Below are 23,209 nucleotides of genomic sequence, written 5' to 3' on the forward strand. Positions count from 1 at the left end.
ACTGGGCCTCCGCTAGCTCGTTGACCCACACGGACCCCGTTTCAGGATGCGGCTCCCTCCTGGTCTTCGACCTTTGGAAAAGCCCAAATAAGTTTGGTGTCGCGCCTGTCTTCACTTCCTGCAAAAGAGTACATGCAAGTAAGTGAAGAGGGACACCCTTGCGGGGCTAACAATAACATGAAACGAAAGAATGAAGAAACCATTTGCTCACCTCTTCCTGCAAGGTAAGGGCCAAGTTCTTGCTGCCCTGGACATGTGATCCACCTCCCATCTCTAAACGCTTCTGCTTGCCCTCCTCGTGCTTACGGGCGTACTCGGGGGATGTCCACCATATGACCATCGCAAGAAAGCACGCATTGTCTTCCCCGACGTACGGAGGAGGGTTCTACATACACAAGATAGACCCATTATTAGAACATAAACTACATGAAAATGCGGAAATAAACAAAACCTAGCTTTCCATGTGTATATAATGTGCCAAAGTGTGCAAAACCTAGCTTTACATGTATATATGGCCTAAACAAAACTAAAACTATGAATGATTCGTGGACCTAAACAAACCTAGCTTTCCATGTGTGACTTTCCTCTCTTTCGGGCGATAACACTCGAATGATTCGTGGACGTGTAGGGTGAAGTGTCCCGTTGCGGCTATACCGGAAGCTAGAATGTGCCAAAGGGTGCCAAACCTGGTTTTCCATGTGTACATGGACTAAACAAACCTAAACCTATGAATAAGTACATTGGTGAAACCTCGCACGGAGAAATCTAGGGGGGTAGACCATCGGAGCCCATAGACCGCTGTTTTCGGGGGGGGGGGTGACCTCCGAAGCACTTGAATCCCAACCAAATTTGCATGTGGACCCAGAGTATGTTTGAAAGTGTGGTGTAAGGTGTAAGGCTGCAAGAAATTGCACCAAATATGTGGGGGCGATAACACTTAGCAGATTCACCGAACCCCGTTTTGCTCCGAAACCCTGATATGTTGGGGAGGGGGTCGATGAAGATGTAGATTACTTGTTTTATCGGTATACAGATTGTATTAAGTAACACTAACAAATATTCTACAAAAAGTTAAAACTAATTTTAAAACAAATATAAGTATTAATATAAATATAATACAATAGAAGGAAAATAAATAAAATTTCCCTCTGTGCCGTGCAAAAATGCACGGCAATGGGTTGGCCCGCACGGCAAAGGCATCGTTGCCGTGTCCACGGCAATGGGTTGGCCCGCACGGCAAAGGCATCGTTGCCGTGTCCACGTCTTTGCCGTGCGCCTTGGCTCTATCTTTGCCGTGAAGCGTTCTTTGCCGTGTGCCTTTTATTTCTTTGCCGTGGGATGCTGCCTTTGCCGAGCGCTGAGCTGGCGCTTTGCCGTGCGCGTATTGTTTGCCGTGCGTCGTCCCAGAGCTGTACGGCAAAGAATTCATTGCCGTGCACGAGACACACGGGAAAGAAGTTTTGCATGGCAAAGGGCGCTGACAGCACACGGCAAAGAGCCCGGCACGGCATTGAGCTTTTTTCCCGTAATGATAGACGGCATAATATAATGGACGCACATGCTGATGTCAGGATGTCACCCACTCATCCTAGTATTTGTGGGACGTGAATTCTTTGTGAGATGGGCAATGGGGTGTGAACAAAATAAGTTTTGTACTAGTAGATAAACATTTTTACCCATAAACAATTGTTCTGTATTGAATGAAAAATTATTTTGTACTGGATGAAAATTTTCTGAGTAACTGTGTAAGATTAACATGAATCAAGAGACAAATCCAATGGCTACAAAGTCAACTAATACTTGTTAAAAGTTCCGATACTTAAAATTATCAAAACTGATATATAGAATATTGCCCATCTCGCCACCGTGCTAGTTTAACAGACGATGGACGAATATCAGTCTTGTATTGGATAATCGATGCATGCGAGCTATCGGTCACCTGTCCATGCTTCCAGAAGGAGCCGAGACGTGGCGACTTCGTCCGACGCGCCGACTATCTGCACACGCCCGGCTTCTCGTCGTGGGCGAGTCAGCAGTCACAGGCTTTCCGCCTACCAACTCACACGTAGCGCCCTATCGTGGCGCTTGATCGATGCAACAGCGATGCCTATCCCAGCTCCTCAAGCTGCTTATAAGTATGTCCTCGGCCATCGCTGCTTACACAACAAACACAGCTACTTATCGCAGTGTACTAAACAAGACGTACTAGCTAGATTTCGTGAGGTAAAATCAGTGCAATATCACTTGTGCAAGATGGAGTACCAGGGACAGCACGGTCAGGCGACCAACCGCGTCGACGAGTACGGCAACCCGGTCGCCGGACACGGCGGCGTCATGGGAGGACACGGAGGGGGCGTCGGCACCGGCGCCAAGGTCGAGCAGAAGGCCCGCGGGATCCTACACCGCTCCGGCAGCTCAAGCTCCAGCTCCAGCTCGGTACGCGCATTATATACTTGCTGACTTGCTTTATTAATATTTTGTTGTGCGAATAATTAACATCAATGATTATTATTACTTTCAGTCTGAGGATGATGGCATGGGCGGGAGGAGGAAGAAGGGCATCAAGGAGAAGATCAAGGGGAAGCTCCCTGGTGGCCACAAGAACCAGCAGCAAACCGCCGCAACCGGTGGCGCCTACGGGCAGCCGGGTTACACTGGGGTGACCGGCACCGGGGCGCATGGCACCACCGCGCCCATGGGTACCTACGGACAGCAGGGTCACACTGGGGTGACCGGCACCGGGGCGCATGGCACCACAGCCACCGGCGGCGCTTACGGGCAGCAAGGGCACACCGGAGTGACCGGCACGGGGACGCAGGGCACCGGAGAGAAGAAGGGCATCATGGACAAGATCAAGGAGAAGCTGCCTGGCGGCCACGCTGACCCGCAGCACACCACAGCGACCGGTGGCGCCTATGGGCAGCCGGGTCACACTGGAATGACCGGCACCGGGGCGCATGGCACCACGGCCCCCGGTGGCGCCTATGGGCAGCAGGGTCACACTGGAATGACCGGCACTGGTACGCACGTCCCCACAGCCACTGGCGACCCTTACGTGCAGCAGGGACACACCGGGATGGCTGGCACGGGGACGCATGCCACCGGCGAGAAGAAGGGCATCATGGACAAGATCAAGGAGAAGCTGCCTGGACAGCACTGAGCGCCCGAGTCCCGCGACCGCTGCTTGTGAGAGTTGAGCTGCCAGCCGGCCACCGTTGCAGAATAATAAGATACTCATCATGGATGTATCAGTGAGCCTACCTCACTTTGTTGTTTGACCCTTTGAGGTGAATTTTTAGTTCCCGTGGGTTCTCACTTTTACTTGTAGGGACTTCGCACGGTTTTGTATACTTGGATTGTATGCTTTCATATGGACAAACGGACAGACATTGCAAATATTTGACATACGGCCATTTTACTGCAAATATCACGCATTGTAAATTCCAAAACCTTGCAAAATCTGAGAGTTTTTTTCTTTCTCTCAAGCTCCATTGATCTTGCTATTTTAAAAAATTGGAAATAATTCTTACGAGTCTAAAAAATTAAAATAACATCCATGTGTAGCCAATGGTGTAAAAATATCAATTTCAAATACTTTGTATTATAGTCTACAAAAAAAATGAAGAAAGTGTGAATCAAAGTGTGCATATTCTCAAATCTTCGATTCTAACGGATTTTCCATTTTTATGTGTCCATAATAAAAAGAATTCCATCTTCCGATTTTGCATGCTTGTAGGCCATATCATGATATTTTTTAAGAATTATTTAAAATTTATAATCTTTTTCTGAATGGAATTGAAGCTTTTTTTTATAATGAAAGACGCTCACACATCCCTGTAAACGCACGCACACTCTATCCATATGAACTCGGAATCGCACTATTCACCGTAGTACATAACATCAAATTCATCTACATTATGTACAAAAAAACCTACGTACTCAGCCGATGGGCCAAAAGATAAAGCTCTAGAGGGGAGGGGAAGATGCCAGAGAGGTTGTACGGGACAAGAGACATCAAATGCCTAGGAAGGTCTCAGAAAGATGTGACAGACATCGGTACAAGAGACATCAAATGGCTATGAAGGCCTCAGAAAGATGCGACAGAACATAGACATCGGCTAGGGCTACAAAGAAAGTTGAAGATAAAGTGGCATGGCTAGGGCTACAAAGAAAATTGAAGATGAAGTGGCAGAAAATTGAAGATGAAGTGGCAGGTGGCAACGTGACCATGTTGCAATCGCTCTAGGGTTCCACCTTAATGTCATTCACGGCGACGTGAACTGGCAGAGGAGGTTGAGGAGGGGACATACAAGGCAGAGGTGTTGAAAAGCCCCCTAGAGGCAATGATGTGACAATGATACTTACCGGTGTTTTCTGAATTATTCGAGCATTTATAACTGATCCGTATAGCTTTTAGCCCATTAAAAGACACCTAGCCGAACCCCTATCGGTTTAAAGGTGTAAAATTATGCTCCTGAACTGCTTGTCCCTTATATTTACCCTTGACCAAAGGGTCGAGTATAATTCTCCACTTCACCGTCGCTCACCGAACCCCTCTTCAAGAACATCAGCGCCCCCACCGGGAACCTAGCACCACTCGGCCGCCCTCCATGGGCGGATCCTCCCCCGCACATCCTCCTCCAATTTGGGGCACAAATCGAGGTTGCTCCCACAAGATTGCTATGAATCTGAAAAAGAGGTACAAACTTGCGGGTGTAAAAGGACAAGATGAAACACGTTGTGTAGAAATGATGAACAAACCTACTGATTGGAAAAGCCGGTGGAGGACTCTAGAGCATGAAGAGGTGGGATGTTCTACTAGTAGCAGGGGAGCTAAGTTTGACTATTGTCAAGGGATGAGAGTGTTGCATTCGATGTACGGTTTGTTCTAAATCATGGAGTGGGATTCATTAGTGGGGAGTGCGGTGGTGTGATGAGTGTGGAGACGGGTTGGGTTTCCTATCTTATATAGAAAATGGTAGCAGAGAGTGTGGGTTAGGGCTTAGTATGGGCCCTTCTAGAAGCGTGGCCTCTCTATATAGGCGACACTTGCTCAAAGGGTCCATAGCGGGTAATTGGTTGGTCCTTGGTGGTTGGAGCTAGACCAAAAAAAGACTTCCCAATTATGGGAAAATTACTTTGGCTTATAGGTGTAGATGCACCCACTATTCAAAAGCATATTTCAAAATGTCAAAAATCTTTGAAAAAATATCAGGGTGTACACCCAGATATTCTATGTTCGCACATGAAGTTTGACGAATTTTGTGTGTGTAGCTAGCGTAAAAAAACTTCCAGGGCTCTTTTAACGAGACATGTTTTTTTTTTGCATAGTGCACACAAAATGTTTTTTCCTGCCAAACTTTTGTGAGCAAACATAGAATGTGAGGATGCACACTCAGGTTTTATTTCAATTTTTTTAAACATTTTGACATAAATTTAAAATACATTTTTTATAATAGGTGCATCTAGACCTATGAGCCAAAACAACATGTCCTCCTAATTATACTATACACTTATAATTCACGAATATGTTTTCAAATTAAGTAACACACACTCCAAATTTTATGAACAACTTCACAAAAACACCAAAAACATAGAGAACACGAACACAAGATCGAAGAATCATGGTATTTTGAGTATAGAAAAATACAATTTATTAGATAGACAAAAACTAGAAAAAGGAAAGACATCACACCGCAATTAGACAAAAATGGGAAACATAACGTACATTATTAACTTATGCATACCCCTAATCAACATCAATGGCATCGAGCGATCCCAAAATCATTTGCAACACATCGGCCACAACAAAGCAGGCCGACTTAATCGTTTAACATGGTTTTGCGTTTTTTATAGCTCTAAATTTTGATGCTTTTTACTACGGATTATTCATAGTTTATCACTTGGTTTCATTGGGTTTTCATTGGATTTTTTGTTTCAACTAATGTTAATATCGCAATCCATAAAAAATCTTGTTTTGAATTATGTATTTCAGGGAACCATCATTTATGGAGGATCCGAGGACATTTATCAGCTGATTGCAACGAAATAAAGAGATTTCCTTGAAAGGTCAATTCCATCCAGAAGGTTTAGCGAGCATCCGTATGGGCGGGGCCGACCGTACCGCCCGCCTGTACTACGCGCCACCGCCTTCCCCATATCAAGGCAAGCCTTTTTCGTAAAGGGAACAACAAAAAATGCAACACATCATCCACCATTCGCCCCAGAATAGAGGGGATCCAACGAAGATCAATCTCATCAATATCACCACTTCATCCATCACACCACAGTTGTACCGAGAGAGAGATTCATACTTGTAAGATCAGGGATTTAAACCACTATTCCATCTTGGTTGTATTAGATTTGATATTGAATTATCCTGGTTTGCTACGGTAATATTGAGATGATGAACTCTATTTACATTACTATGATATCATTATGTTATTGTCCTCTCATGTGTGAGTAGATCCCATTGGCGTGGGAGATATAGGGGATTGGTGAGACGTGATGTGCCAATTTTGTTCCATCCATTTGTGAATTTATGATTAAGATGATTATATATGAGTATGAATGTCTATGGGCACTGATACGTCTCCGACGTATCGATAATTTCTTATGTTCCATGCCACATTATTGATGATATCTACATGTTTTATGCATACTTTATGTCATATTTATGCGTTTTCCGGAACTAACCTATTGACGAGATGCCAAAGGGCCGATTGCTTGTTTTCTCTGCTGTTTTTGGTTTCGAAATCCTAGTAAGGAAATATTCTCGGAATCGGACGAAATCAACGCCCAGCATCTTAGAATCCCCGGAAGCTTCCAGAACACCCGAGAGTCGCCAGAGTGGACCCACAGGGGGCCCAGGAGGTAGGCCGGCGCGGCCCAGGCCCTGGCCGCGCCACCTTATGGTGACACCGCCTCGTCGCCCCTCCGACTCCGCCTCTTCGCCTATTTAAGCCCCCTCGACCTAAAACCTCGAGACGAAAAAGCCACGGTACGAGAAACCTTCCAGAGCCGCCGCCATCGCGAAGCCAAGATGCCGGGGACAGGAGTCTCTGTTCCGGCACGCCGCCGGGACGGGGAAGTGCCCCCGGAAGGCTTCTCCATCGACACCGCTGCCATCTCCACCGCCATCTTCATCAACGCTGTTGTCTCCCATGAGGAGGGAGTAGTTCTCCATCGAGGCTAAGGGCTGTACCGGTAGCTATGTGGTTAATCTCTCTCCTATGTACTTCAATACAATGATCTCATGAGCTGCCTTACATGATTGAGATTCATATGAGTTTTGTATCACAATTTATCTATGTGCTACTCTAGTGATGTTATTAAAGTAGTCTATTCCTCCTGCACGGTGTAATGGTGACAGTGTGTGCATCGTGTTAGTACTCGGCGTAGATTATGATTGTGATCCTTGTAGATTATGAAGTTAACTATTACTATGATGGTATTGATGTGATCTATGCCTCCTTTCGTAGCGTGAAGGTGACAGTGTGCATGCTATGTTAGTACTTGGTTTGGTTGTGTTGATCTGTCATGCACTCTAAGGTTATTTAAATATGAACATCGAATATTGTGGAGCTTGTTAACTCCGGCATTGAGGGTTCGTGTAATCCTACACGATTAGTGGTGTTCATCATCCAACAAGAGAGTGTAGAGTCTAGCATCTATCTATTTATTTTGTTATGTGATCAATGTTGAGAGTGTCCACTAGTGAAAGTATGATCCCTAGGCCTTGTTCCTAAATACTTGCTATCGCTGCTTGTTTCTTGTTCTCATCGCATTTGTACTACCCGCAATATTACCACCATCAACCACACGCCGGTCCTGGACAGCAAAGCTCTTTTCTGGTGCCATTGCTACTGCTCATACTTATTCATACCACCTGTATTTCACTATCTCTTCGCCGAACTAGTGCACCTATTAGGTGTGTTGGGGACACAAGAGACTTCTTGCTTTGTGGTTGCATGAGAGGGATATCTTTGACCTCTTCCTCCCTGACTTGCTGCTGTTCTACAAACCTCTGCTCTTGGAGGCCCAACACTGTCTACAAGAATAGAAGCACCCGTAGACATCAAGCACTTTTCTGGCGCCGTTGCCGGGTAGGAAAGGTAAAAGGCACTCATACTCCGGTTCCAGGTAACAGTACTTTTACGGCGCCATTGTGTTTGTGCTCGAAGCTATTTCCTTTAGATCCTGCAATTGCATCTTTTTGTTTCTTGTTTACACTAGTTAGGCATAATGGAAAACAACAAAAATATGAGAGATCTTTATGAACTTTATCTTGAATTAGGACATGATGTGTTTGAAGAGAGAATTAAAAAACCCATGGAACTTTATATGCATGCTAATGGGAATGTTATTAATATGAATGCTTTGAACACTATTGTTGCTAATGCTATGGAAAATTCTAAGCTTGGGGAAGCTGGTTTTGATGAGCATGATCTTTTTAGTCCGCCAAGCATTGAGGAGAAAATTTTCTTTGATGATACTTTGCCTCCTATTTATGATAATTATAATGATAGTAATCTTTTGGTACCGCCTGTTATGGAGGATAAATTTGATTATGATTACAATATGCCTCCTATATTTGATGATGAGAATAATAATGATAGCTACTTTGTTGAATTTGCTCCCACTACAACTAATAAAATTGATTATGCTTATGTGGAGAGTAATACTTTTATGCATGAGACTCATGATAAGAATGCTTTTATGTGATAGTTATATTGTTGAGTTTGCTCATGATGCTACTGGACATTATTATGAGAGAGGAAAATATGGTGGTAGAAATTTTCATGTTACTAAAATACCTCTCTTTTTGCTGAAAATCTTGAAGCTGCACTTGTTTTATCTTTCTATGCTTGTTGCATTATGCTTCATGAACTTGTTTATTTACAAGATTCCTTTTCATAGGAAGCATGTTAGGCTTAAATTTGTTTTGAATTTGCCTCTTGATGCTCTCTTTTGCTTCAAATACTATTTCTTGCGAGTGCATCATTAAAACTGCTGAGCCCATCTTAATGGCTATAAAGAAAGAACTTCTTGGGAGATAACCCATGTGTTTATTTTGCTACAGTACTTTTATTTTGTATTTGAGTCTTGGAAGTTGTTACTACTGTAGCAACCTCTCCTTATCTTACTTTATTGCATTGTTGTGCCAAGTAAAGTCTTTGATGGCAAGGTTGATACTAGATTTGGATTACTGCGCAGAAACAGATTTCTTTGCTGTCACGAATCTGGGCAAAATTCTCTGTAGGTAACTCAGAAAATTATGCCAATTTACGTGAGTGATCCTCAGATATGTACGCAACTTTCATTCAATTTGAGCTTTTTCATTTGAGCAAGTCTGGTGCCTCAATAAAATTCTTATTTACGGACTGTTCTGTTTTGACAGATTCTGCCTTTTATTTCGCATTGCCTCTTTTGCTATGTGGGATGGATTTCTTTGTTCCATTAACTTCCAGTAGCTTTGTGCAATGTCCAGAAGCGTTAAGAATGATTATGTCACCTCTGAACATGTGAATTTTGATTATGCACTAACCCTCTAATGAGTTATTTTGAGTTTGGTGTGGAGGAAGTTTTCAAGGGTCAAGAGAGGAGGATGATATACTATGATCAAGGAGAGTGAAAGCTCTAAGCTTGGGGATGCCCCGGTGGTTCACCCCTGCATATATCAAGAAGACTCAAGCATCTAAGCTTGGGGATGCCCAAGGCATCCCCTTCTTCATCGACAAATTATCAGGTTCCTTCTCTTGAAACTATATTTTTATTCGGTCACATCTTATGTACTTTGCTTGGAGCGTCTGTGTGCTTTCGTTTTTGTTTTTGTTTGAATAAATGCTTGTGTGGGAGAGAGACACGCTCCGCTGGTTCATATGAACACATGTGTTCTTAGCTTTTAATTTTCATGGCGAAGGTTGAAACTGCTTCGTTAATTGTTATATGGTTGGAAACGGAAAATGCTACATGTAGTAATTGCTATAATGTCTTGGATAATGTGATACTTGGAAATTGTTGTGCTCATGTTTAAGCTCTTGCATCATATACTTTGCACCCATTAATGAAGAAATACATAGAGCTTGCTAAATTTGGTTTGCATAATTGGTCTCTCTAAGGTCTAGATAATTTCTAGTATTGAGTTTGAACAACAAGGAAGATGGTGTAGAGTCTTATAATGTTTACAATATGTCTTTTATGTGAGTTTTGCTGCACCGGTTCATCCTTGTGTTTGTTTCAAATAGCTTTGCTAGCCTAAGCCTTGTATCGAGAGGGAATACTTCTCATGCATCCAAAATCCTTGAGCCAACCACTATGCCATTTGTGTCCACCATACCTACCTACTACATGGTATTTCTCTGCCATTCCAAAGTAAATTGCTTGAGTGCTACCTTCAAAATTTCTATCCTTCACCTTTGCAATATATAGCTCATGGGACAAATAGCCTAAAAATTATTGTGGTATTGAATATGTACTTATGCACTTTATCTCTTATTAAGTTGCTTGTTGTGCGATAACCATGTTCCTGGGGACGCCATCAACTACTCTTTGTTGAATATCATGTGAGTTGCTATGCATGTTCGTCTTGTCTGAAGTAAGGGAGATTTACCGCTAAAATGGTTAGAGCATTGCATAATGTTAGAGAAGAACATTGAGCCGCTAACTAAAGCCATGATCCATGGTGGAAGTTTCAGTTTTGGACAAATATCCTCAATCTCATATGAGAAAATTAATTGTTGCTACATGCTTATGCATAAAAGAGGAGTCCATTATCTGTTGTCTATGTTGTCCCGGTATGGATGTCTAAGTTGAGAATAATCAATAGTGAGAAATCCGATGCGAGCTTTCTCCTTAGACCTTTGTACATGCGGCATAGAGGTACCCCTTTGTGACACTTGGTTAAAACATGTGCATTGCGATGATAATCCAGTAATCCAGAGCTAATTAGGACAAGGTGCGGGCACTATTAGTATACTATGCATGAGGCTTGCAACTTGTAAGATATAATTTACATAACACATATGCTTTATTACTACCATTGACAAAATTGTTTCTTGTTTTCAAAACCAAAGCTCTAGCACAAATATAGCAATCGATGCTTTCCTCTTCGAAGGGCCATTCTTTTATCTTTATGTTGAGTCAGTTCACCTATTTCTCTCCATCTCAAGAAGCAAACACTTGTGTGAACTGTGCATTGATTCCTACATACTTGCATATTGCACTTGTTATATTACTTTACATTGACAACTATCCATGAGATATACATGTTACAAGTTGAAAGCAACCGCTGAAACTTAATCTTTCGTTGTGTTGCTTCAGTGCCTTTACTTTGAATTATTGCTTTATGAGTTAACTCTTATGCAAGACTTATTGATGCTTGTCTTGAAGTACTATTCATGAAAAGTCTTTGCTTTATGATTCATGTGTTTACTCATGTCATTTACATTGCTTTGATCGCTGCATTCATTACATGTGCTTACAATAGTATGATCAAAGTTATGATGGCATGTCACTCCAGAAATTATCTTTGTTATCGTTTACCTGCTCGGGACGAGCAGAAACTAAGCTTGGGGATGCTGATACGTCTCCGACGTATCGATAATTTCTTATGTTCCATGCCACATTATTGATGATATCTACATGTTTTATGCATACTTTATGTCATATTTATGCGTTTTCCGGAACTAACCTATTGACGAGATGCCGAAGGGCCGGTTGCTATTTTCTAGCTGTTTTTGGTTTCGAAATCCTAGTAAGGAAATATTCTCGGAATCGGACGAAATCAACGCCCAGCATCTTAGAATCCCCGGAAGCATCCAGAACACCCGAGAGTCGCCAGAGTGGACCCACAGGGGGCCCAGGAGGTAGGCCGGCGCGGCCCTGGCCCTGGCCGCGCCGCCTTATGGTGACACCGCCTCGTCGCCCCTCCGACTCCGCCTCTTCGCCTATTTAAGCCCCCTCGACCTAAAACCTCGAGACGAAAAAGCCACGGTACGAGAAACCTTCCAGAGCCGCCGCCATCGCGAAGCCAAGATCTGGGGGACAGGAGTCTCTGTTCCGGCACGCCGCCGGGACGGGGAAGTGCCCCGGAAGGCTTCTCCATCGACACCGCTGCCATCTCCACCGCCATCTTCATCAACGCTGCTTGTCTCCCATGAGGAGGGAGTAGTTCTCCATCGAGGCTAAGGGCTGTACCGGTAGCTATGTGGTTAATCTCTCTCCTATGTACTTCAATACAATGATCTCATGAGCTGCATTACATGATTGAGATTCATATGAGTTTTGTATCACAATTTATCTATGTGCTACTCTAGTGATGTTATTAAAGTAGTCTATTCCTCCTGCACGGTGTAATGGTGACAGTGTGTGCATCGTGTTAGTACTCGGCGTAGATTATGATTGTGATCTCTTGTAGATTATGAAGTTAACTATTACTATGATGGTATTGATGTGATCTATGCCTCCTTTCGTAGCGTGAAGGTGACAGTGTGCATGCTATGTTAGTACTTGGTTTGGTTGTGTTGATCTGTCATGCACTCTAAGGTTATTTAAATATGAACATCGAATATTGTGGAGCTTGTTAACTCCGGCATTGAGGGTTCGTGTAATCCTACACGATTAGTGGTGTTCATCATCCAACAAGAGAGTGTAGAGTCTAGCATCTATCTATTTATTTTGTTATGTGATCAATGTTGAGAGTGTCCACTAGTGAAAGTATGATCCCTAGGCCTTGTTCCTAAATACTGCTATCGCTGCTTGTTTACTGTTCTACTGCATTTGTACTACCTGCAATATTACCACCATCAACCACACGCCAGTCCTGGACAGCAAAGCACTTTTTTGGTGCCATTGCTACTGCTCATACTTATTCATACCACCTGTATTTCACTATCTCTTCGCCGAACTAGTGCACCTATTAGGTGTGTTGGGGACACAAGAGACTTCTTGCTTTGTGGTTGCAGGGTTGCATGAGAGGGATATCTTTGACCTCTTCCTCCCTGAGTTCGATAAACCTTGGGTGATCCACTTAAGGGAAAGTTGCTGCTGTTCTACAAACCTCTGCTCTTGGAGGCCCAACACTGTCTACAAGAATAGAAGCACCCGTAGACATCAGGCACCTAATGTTTTTATCTAATTCAAGGACCCATATAACATGATCTCAAGAATTCGTAGACAGAAACTTGTTTGCTAGTGAATCGTTGACCCCCGAGTGACAAGGTCGATATCAAAGAAGATCTAGCAATATTCGAGGAATTACAAGAAATCAGCAAATTTAAAGCTTTAATCCAGCTTAACCACCTTAATAGATGCGCTGACCATGGCTTTGGCAACATGCAGAAGGATTATTGGCAGAAGATGAAATCTACCAAGAGGAGTTTCTGTCTCTTTTGGGTTGCTTGCCTTCTCAAATATAAATAGGAAGAATCATATTCAGTTATCACATTTATTCCACTAGGCACATTCACTATCACCATGAACTAAATTCCCCCTCACCTACCTTTCCATTTACAGAAACTCATTTACTTCTTAATAGTTGTTTACTTTTATGCACTTTACTATTTTCCATTTCAATTATATCAGTCAATTCACCTAATACTTGTGATATCTTGGGTGCGACAGAAACACCGCCAATAAACATCCTCCTACGCTCCTCGTTGGGACACGATATAAAACGGAAATAATACTTCCACGAACACATGCACGAATGACCCTATGTTCTTGCGGGCCATCAGTTTTCTTCCTTGGTATCTCAAGGGTCTGATGGTATTCCTTCTTGGAGACCTAGATTTATTTCTCCAGGGTTAGCCTCCACATTGGAATCAACACACTAGAAACCTCCGACATGTGTCGTTCATTGACCTACCCCACCAAGGTGGGGATGAAGGATGTTTAATGGCACCGCATCAACCTGCGGCCGGTGTTTTGGCCCTCATATGCCACGGGCCAACACATGAATAAGGTGTAGGTGCACTACCATAACCTCTCATTTAATGTCATTCCTATACTCCTTCTCGGCCCACTTTGGCATTTTTCTATTCTGAGAAGCTAACATTTGATAGACAGAGAAACTTCAACTAGATCAAGAGATATCAAATTTTCTTTGAGAAAGATCGATGAAGATAAGGTGCGATGTCGTCGACATTCTCACTTTCGTTATCGATCAAGATCATCATGGTGTCACCTCCATCCTAGGCCGTCCAAGGTTCGATCGTCGGCCAGATGTGATCGGGATTGGGAGAATGAGTGGTAGGTTGGGTTCGTATACGTGATGTCAGAGTAGTGGTGATCAGTGCATAAATAGTCGACGGTCAAACAACTCGCTAGCGGCGGACCATACCAGTCAACAAAACATGCCTAACTAGGCAGTCAGACATGTTTGACCATTCTCTTGCTTGGGACCCACTTTAAATATTTCTTATAATACACGATAAAGTGTATTTTTACATAGTTACATTAGAAAGCATCACTCTTGCATGAAATCTACCACGATGCCGTTATATGCCAGTATGAACTCAATCACGATGCACAAATCTGAGAACAAATTGCCATGGCTCTGATCTCTGGATGTTCCAGGAGGTCTTGCAAATACTAGGCCGGAGGAAGGAATCAAGCTGCAGGGCCTCTCCTAGCATCGAGCGCCTGCTGTTGTTGTGCCAACAGACGAGCACGAGGACCTCGGCCGACTGCTGATGGTGGTCAGGGGATGGAGCGTAGCTCGTCAGGGAAGAGCAACCGGGTCCGGTGTCTGGCTCTCGGTCGCACGTAACGGCGCGCCGTCGCATACCCCATGCCCATCGACCCGAGCTTGATCTCCCATGATTACCTCACCGGCACCGGCCGTCGGAGAGAGTGGCAGAACCGACTTGGAAGAGAACGGAGACTATTTGGCCTTTCGGTACCTTTCTTTTTGATAGATAGAGGATTTCGATACTGGACCAAGCGACCTGGGTTCCCACTTCAGTACCGGGCCGATTCAATCCGGACATCCGAGAAAACGACAGGCCTGGACGCTTTAATTTCAATTCACTGCAAAAGCTGGCCCAACGCTCTGCACACAGTGATATATATAGGTGAATTTCAAATGCAAACTGAATCTTCCTCTCTCAATACCAAGGAAAAAAATAGCGCGCTATAACAAAATAGCGTGGGTCTAAAAATACGCTATTAGCATGTTATAGCGTGCTATAGCGTCGAAATAGCGTAGCGTTGGCTCTCCAGATATGCTATAGCGTGCTATTAGCGTTGGAATAGCGCGCTATTTTTTTATGCTCAATACACACCAAAACAGTAACCAAATTCAAATTTCCTGTACACATCAGGTCCACATGTGAGGACGAAGGAGAGAGAAAACCATTTTACTCCTTTTCTATGAGTTACACTAGAAACTAGTAAGGGAAAAGAAGTACTAATCTCAAAGCACGTGGACGACAATGATAGCGTGCACTGGGGTAAGGTTACGTACCAAAACCACCTCCTATATATATATATATAGAGAGAGAGAGAGAGAAACTCTATTAAACACCCTGGGTGTAGAATAATAATTCTGCTCCCAGGTCGGTCGACCGAAAGCCAGACCGCCCGATTGGTTCATCAGACCTAGTTCTGGGTCGCACCGCCTAGCCAGGTAATTTTACCGGGACTGTAGCTCATTAGTGGCCAACGATCCCGTTGATACGTCTCCAACGTATCTATAATTTCTGATGTTCCATGCTTGTTTTATGACAATATCTACATGTTTTGTTCACACTTTATATCGTTTTGATGCATTTTACGGAACTAACCTATTAACGAGATGCCGAAGTGCCAGTTCCTGTTTTCTGCTGTTTTTGGTTTCAGAAGTCTTACACAGGAAATATTCTCGGAATTGGACGAAATCAAGGCCCACGATCTTATATTTCCACGAAGCTTCCAGAACACCGAAGAGGGACCAGAGGGGAGGCCCAGGGCCTCCACACATCAAGGCGGTGCGGCCAGAGGGGGGGCGCGCCCCCCTACTGTGTGGGCCCCCCAGGACCCTTCCGACTCCGCCTCTTCGCCTATTTAATCCCTGGTGACCTAAAACTTTGAGACGAATAAGCCACGATACGAGAAAAGTTCCAGAGCCGCCGCCATCGCGAAGCCAAGATTCGGGGGACAGAAGTCTCTGTTCCGGCACGCCGCCGAGATGGGGAATTGCCCCCGGAAGGCATCTCCATCGACACCACCGCCATCTTCATCGCCGCTGCTGTCTCCCATGATGAGGAGGGAGTAGTTCTCCCCCGAGGCCAAGGGCTGTACCGGTAGCTATGTGGTTAATCTCTCTCCCATGTACTTCAATACAATGATCTCATGAGCTGCCTTACATGGTTGAGATTCATATGATGAGCTTTGTATCACTATTAATCTATGTGCTACTCTAGTGATGTTATTAAAGTACTCTATTTCTCCTCCATGATGTAATGTTGACAGTGTGTGCATCATGTAGTACTTGGCATAGGTTATGATTGTAATCTCTTGTAGATTATGGAGTTAACTATTACAATGATAGTATTGATGCGATCTATTCCCCCTTTCATAGCTCGACGGTGACGAGTAGTGCATGCTATGTTAGTACTCGGTATAATTGCAATGGTCTATTATGCATTCTAAGGTTACTTAAATATGAACACCGAATGTTGTGGAGCTTGTTAACTCCGTGTGGTGACCCTGCATACCACTGCATGTTGTAATATGCCAGTCGTTGATATAACATTCACGAAGTACCATTCCGCAAATATTACATCACTCAGAGTAGTACAACAGAACATACAGGTCCATAACTCATTCATTTAATATTACAATAATCATACATATATCGTCTCGGAGCTCCTCTTGGGTCCTAAGAGGGATACTCCTGGGTTCGAGGCGAACCCATCTTAGCTTACAATATAGATGTCTCATTAAGTTGTACATTTATTCTCTCGAGCAGCTAAATACTAAGAGTTCGGGCTACTCGGCTACTACTACTACTTGATGTTCTAGGCTTGATCTCCTCCGGAAGCCTCCCCGGTTCCGTAGACTATGAGATAGTCTACGCCTTCGATACCTCCAGAGAGATCTGGTTCTTCATAGCCGATGATCTCGGCTTCTTCATTGTTGTCGTAGTCCTCCTCCAGACGATTCAGACAATCTAAGCAAGGGATTTAAGGTTGGGATGAGTACGAGCGTACTCAACAAGTTCATTATAGATAAGAGGTGTTTAATGCACTAGCTACGATATTAGACCAGAAAGTCTAATACCAATGCAAGTTTTGATAAACATTTCTTCAAGAGGTTGCTTTTATTTCCAAGAGCTATGTCCAGTCGGCCTTCACCGGTTTACTAGAACTTCATGGAGCTCCTTTCGGCCGCGTTTGCGGTTCCTTATCCGGAACGAGGAGTGACGAGTCACGATTCTTTACACTCTGCGAGAGGTGTGTTGCTTTACCCATAAGAGATCTTAACCTTGGTGCCAGCAGGGCAGCTTTCCCGTCCACACTTCCTTCGGTGTGAGGCCCGGTATAAGGTCTAGCCAATCATGTTCCTCCGCTACCTCGAACACCCACCCTTTGTTGCATGCCCCGACCACTGGGTCCTCGCCGGTCCCATTATTCCCACTCACGGGTGGACCCCGACCACGACGACGAGTTTGGGATCGAACCAAACTCCTTCGCCGGTAGCTGCAACCCATCATAGACCGCAATACGCGTGGGGACTTAAGGCCTCCCCAGCCAACCGCTTGCTCTTCGAGCGACAAGTGTCTACGGACTATGCCGTGGGGACTTAAGGCCTCCCCGGCCAACCGCTTGCCCCGACGGATACAAGTGTCTACGGTAAAGCGCATCCGTTGATGAACGAGAGGTGGAAACACTTTTGACTACTCCAGTCCCACTCCGGATCTTATGGTTAACACGGGTATTACGGCACAAGAATCATTGGCGACATTTGTTGTTTAATCCTAGATGGATATAAACCCTTGCAATGGAACCTCCACCATATCAACACAATCCATGGTTCCATTGCCCACCACATAGTCATATTCATAGTTATGAAAGTAGTAGTTTTGGTTTTTATGCAATAGTGATAATCATAGTACTTTGCAAGTAATTTGATAGAAATACTCAAATGACATGAGCAAGTGATGAACTTGCACTGAACAACGCAAAGTTTTGCGGTTGGATGGTGTGGACTGACCCTTGTCCTCTCGTCTCTGAAAAATAGCATCATTGTCCGATAAGGGCAATGGTTAAAGAAGCAGTTATGCATGATTCCAGTTTTAGGGTTTGTTCCCCCCTCCCGATGTCGTTGTTATTTCATGTGAGAGGTTTATACTAAGAACAACTTGTAGATACTTGGTTTAGGGTAAATACAACCTTGAAATATTGTCAAGGTGTTTTTAAAGTCCAATAGCATTAATGGACTTATTTTCATTTTTGAAAATAATATGTGTGATTTAAATTATTGTTTAAATCATCAAAATAAGACTTATTCTTAATTGTCTTCAAAAATTCTGTTTGGTATTTTATTTAAATAGAGAATTTTATGCTGATCCATTTTCATATTTTTAATTATTTTTTTAGAGCTTCTAAGCATTTCTTATTTAATTTCAAAGTTTTTGCATTTTTATGAATTGTGAAATGCCTAAAATACCCTTGGGCCCCACCTGTCAGGTGGCCCAACGGGTTGAGTCAAACCCGAGCCGCCCCAACCGGCTCGGTCGGACTCAGACGCACTCCTCCTCTCCCCTCTCGCGAAACCCTAACCTCTCCCGCGATGCGGTGGTCGCCTGCGCCGTCGCCGCTTTGTTCCGGCCACCTCCGGCCATCTCCGATGGTGAGATGGGGCGCATCTGCACCGCCTCGTGACGGCGCACCAGATCATCGGCGTCGATCTGGTCCTTTCCACCCCCTTCGCCGATCCCCATCGTGTTCGTCCGCTCGATGGTGCGGTGCTCATCGGCGCCTCTGGTGTGATGGCGCCGCCGTGGCCTTCGCCGCCATGGTGCGGGGTGCTGTGGCGCTAGACGGAGCCTGGCCTGGCCTGGCCAAGTGCCGCCGTGCTTTCGGCACGCGCCGCCGTGGCCGCCATGGCTGCGCCAGTCATCTGCTCGCTCCAGGTACGCGCGCCACCTCTCTCTTACCCCCTGTGCTTGTTCTTCTTCCTCTTCTACGAGCTCTGGCCATGGCTTCCCTCCTCGTGGAGGGCCTGCCGTGCTGTTGCTGCTGCTCTCGCTGGCCATGGCTCGCTGTGCTTGCTTGCTATGTGCATATTGCTTGGCTCTCTGTTCTCCGGCCTTGGCCATGGTCGCCATGGCCATGCCGGAGCTTGCGTTCTGCTGTGTGCGGCTCTTGCTATGCTATCGATTACTTGCTTAATTTCCCCTACTGTAGCTCTGTTCTTGTTACTTAGCTCGCCGGATGCTCAAGTGTGTTCATATCTGCTTGCTCATGAGCATCTTGTAATGCTCATGGCTTGCTAAATTACTACTGGTCATGTTACAGTTAAATCAATTTGCTTGCTTAGTGGCTCTGGTTGTTGTGATGGCTTAATTATATGTGTGTGCCATCTATGTCTAGTTTGATCCAGTGATACATCATGTATTTGATGTGCTTCTGGATACAATTACAATTCATCCATTTGTTTATCTGTGAAGCAATTGTTGGTTAACTGTGGCCATTTAATTATCTGTCCATGCTCTGTTGCTCAGTGATGTCCTAACATACACTGGCATGCTATAGCAAGCTTTGATGATCATGTGATCATCAACAGCTGGTCATTGGATTGCTTACCTGTTGCCTGTGCCTTGCTGTTACTTATCTCTGTGTATGTGTGTGGCACGGATCGGTGCTGGTGCTTGCCCAAGCATCGGTGATGCTTGCGATGATCCTCCGGATCATGTGCATGGATTACAGTGACTTGGTTACTTGTATAATTCATTTATACGTATTACCTTGCTTTGTTTGATGGATAAATGATGTGAGTCTGTGATACGGTGATGATCATATCAATTGATTGGCTTGGGCTAGAGGGATGCCAACGGTGGTTGGGAACCCTAGCTCCACTTTGAACCCAATGCGGGTGATGATATTTGTGCTTGGCTTGGTGGTTTGGCTGTTTTAGGGGTTGAGGTGACCCTGGCGGTAGTCATATGCTGCCCTAGGGTAGCTCCCCTCTTGTTGGCTTGTTTGTGGCTCACCAAATGCTTTCGGGTGATCCATTTATTGGATTGCCGAGTAGCCCTTGATGTTGAAATCAAATAGACAAGGATTTGTCTATGTACAGTGGCTTTGACTAGGCTGTAGGTGCTAAGTGTGTAGCTAGGCTAGCTTGTGCTTTCATCTCTTGCTGGATTTATTTAGTTATGCATTGTTTTTCATAGCTGTTGTTCCCATTAGATGATTTACTAGTGGCCTTTCTACCCTTGCTTGCACCATATGGCTTAGTAGCCAGATAATGACACAATTTGGGTATCACACCCTTTTGCTTGTGTGTGATTGGTGCAAATGCTTATTTATGAACAAAACCATCTGGTTTGTTCATGATGCTTGGTATACCTCACTCCAGCTCCAAGGATTTCAGTTGATGTAGAGGTTTTGCTTCTGGTGGTTTGTTTAGCTTGCCTCTGCTCCTCCTTGTGAGCTTGATGCTTCTTGGTTATGTCTTTGTGTTGGTGGAAATGTTTTGAACGGCGGTGGCATGTTCAAGGCTGTTCTTGTGTTCTTGTGTTCTTGTGACTTACTGCGTGAAGGCTGTCGTCGATGGACTGATCTAGGGTTTACTGTGGCAAGTTTTATATGCTTCCGGCTTTGCTCTGTTGGTCGACAGCACTACCTGGTTGCTATGGTGACTCCCCCTGGCCTGATGTGTTCACTAGTAGGAAAACCCTTATAGGCAAAAGCTTAGTTCTGTGGCGCACCACAAAATATGCGCCACAGAAACTTTTTTTGTGGTGCACCAGGCAAGGTGCGCCACAAAAATAGCTTAATTTTGTGGCGCACCAAAGAACCCTGCGCCACAAAAACTTGGTGGGCCCCACCGGCTGACACCCCCAATCATTGGTTTTACTATTTCTATGGCGCATGTACCGCGGTGCGCCACAAAAATAAGATATTACGTGGCGCACGGCCACGGTGCGCCACAAAAATAAGCTATTACGTGGCGCACAGCCACGGTGCGCCACAAAAATAAGCTATTCCGTGGCGCAGCTTGGCTCGTGCGCCACGAAATAAGGTATTCGTGGCGCATTTGTTCGGGTGCGCCACGGAGGTAGCGAACCAGATCTACAAAAGTGAGCCAACCTCCCACCTACCACACTACACAAGTCATTCTTCTTCCTCCATCTAGCTCGTCCCCCCTTCTCTCTCATACCATTTTGACTCTACTTTTCATTTGCTTGGGTATTTATTGCACTTACTTTGGTTGATACTTAATTGGAGTTGAGGAGAAGGCTCTCCATACTCTCTCCTCCTCTCGAACTCATCGATCGCGGTCTCGTCTCGGTGTCGAATCTAGAAGGTGAGTAGTTGGAGGAGACATACATATGCTTGGAGGAGACATGCATATGCTTGTTGATCTTGTGTGGCCGTCGTGTGTATGGATGCTTGTTGCGGGTGAAGCGCTTGTGTGTGTCGGTGTGGTGCATGGATGTTTGCCGAAATGTTGATTCATTTCCGTTTCGGCAAGTTTTGCACTACCCATATGTCCTACTTTGAGGAGAGGTCATGCCGAATTTTTCCGCTCCATGTAATACCTTGAGGAGAGGTACGGCCCATGCATGTGTGTGCATTTGGTGCGGTTCTAATTTCTGTTCTATGTATACCATTTGCGAGGCAAGCATGGTCCTCTCGATGAGTTCCGCTCGAATCTCTAGATACAAGATATACGCGAAGGAGGACATGATTCGGAACAATAGGCGCCGAGATAAGATGTCCGTGTCGATCATGCAAACTCGGCGCTGGATCAACCCTGATTCCGGACAAGCGGAGGAGCACCTGCTAGGCGCGGTTTCATGCAAGACAACCGGGCGCGGCCGGCCCCATCAAATGGTGCGCATGAAGACCATGTCGAGCGAGATGACTATCATCATGAAGAAGACTATCATCATGCCGACGGGGACTATCATCATGAAGAAGAAGTCGGCGGAGAAGATCATCATGAAGAAGAAGATGCCGGCGGAGAACATCATCATGATGAAGAAGAAGATTCGGCGCGACCCCGCTAATTTCGGCCTTGCGGGACTCTCATGTTCAAGATCTTCTCCTCCAGGAGACGAGCAACGATAGAGTTGCGGCTAGAGAGAGAGCCAAGCTGTCGCAAATGGAGAAAGACGGGATGACTCCGATCTTTCCCGGGTGTCGTCCGCGAGGATACGCGCTTGCATGTAACGCTTGATTACACACGGATGAAGACGCGAGAACAAGTGGACCGATTCCAGCTTCAGCAAGAACTTAAAATTACGGCACGATCGTCTCCCGGAGAGGAACACATTGCCAAGTAGTACCGAGGAGGCCAAGAAAGTCGTGTGTCCCCTTGACCTACCGCACGAAAAATACCACGCCTGCATTAATGATTGTGTGATTTATAGGTGCGAGTACAAGGACGAGAACCACATGTCCGGTGTGTGGCCACGGACGGTACAAGGTTGGGAACAAGAAGGTACCTCGAAAGGTGGTATGGTACTTTCCTATCACTCCCCGTCACGGCGGTATTTCGTGGACCCTAAGGAAGCAAAGCTCATGCAATGGCACGCGGAAAGGCAGAAGCCCGAAGAAGATCCGGAGATGGGCTATATGCGACACACCCTTCGGACGCTGAACGGTGGCAAACATTGGACATCGCCTTCCCTAGGTTCGGGGCGACGCAAGGAACATCGAGGCTGGGTATGAGCACCGATGGACTCAATCCGTTCGGCAACCGGAGTAGCACGCATAGCACTGGCTTTGTGTTTGTATGGCCTTACAACCTACCCCCGTGGCTGTGCACCAAGCAAAGGTACATACACTGAGTATTCTCATTCGGGGCCGAAACAACCGAGGCGTCGACATGCATTTGTATCTCGGGCTGCTGAAAGAGGAGTTAGACACGTTGTGGAAGACGCCACCCCGTACGTGGGACGCCTACACTAGAACTTATTTCGATATGAGAGCCGCGTTGATCACGACGGTCACGGACTATCCTGGTTACGCATATGTATCTGCCCAGGTGGGCC

The 23,209-nt window shown here is 45.1% G+C and overlaps 1 protein-coding gene across 1 annotated transcript; it reads left to right on the forward strand.

The window, feature by feature from the left end:
• The first annotated feature begins 2,250 nt into the window (after nt 1–2,250).
• On the forward strand, nt 2,251–3,160 carry LOC124689060 (dehydrin DHN3-like). Its single transcript, XM_047222662.1, has 2 exons — nt 2,251–2,436; nt 2,522–3,160. Exons 1-2 carry the CDS (start codon nt 2,254–2,256, stop codon nt 3,158–3,160), a joined length of 822 nt encoding a protein of 273 aa, XP_047078618.1. The 5' UTR covers nt 2,251–2,253.
• The last annotated feature ends 20,049 nt before the right edge of the window (nt 3,161–23,209 follow it).

The sequence above is a fragment of the Lolium rigidum genome, chromosome 2 (genome assembly GCF_022539505.1).
Source record: "Lolium rigidum isolate FL_2022 chromosome 2, APGP_CSIRO_Lrig_0.1, whole genome shotgun sequence".
NCBI classification, from domain to species: domain Eukaryota; kingdom Viridiplantae; phylum Streptophyta; class Magnoliopsida; order Poales; family Poaceae; genus Lolium; species Lolium rigidum.

Bases quoted from the DNA above. Each gene is read 5' to 3' on its own strand.
- LOC124689060 (XM_047222662.1), top strand. From the start codon at position 2,254: ATGGAGTACCAGGGACAGCACGGTCAGGCGACCAACCGCGTCGACGAG. The intron at 2,437-2,521 runs GTACGCGCATTA...TATTACTTTCAG, and splicing joins CAAGCTCCAGCTCCAGCTCG to TCTGAGGATGATGGCATGGG.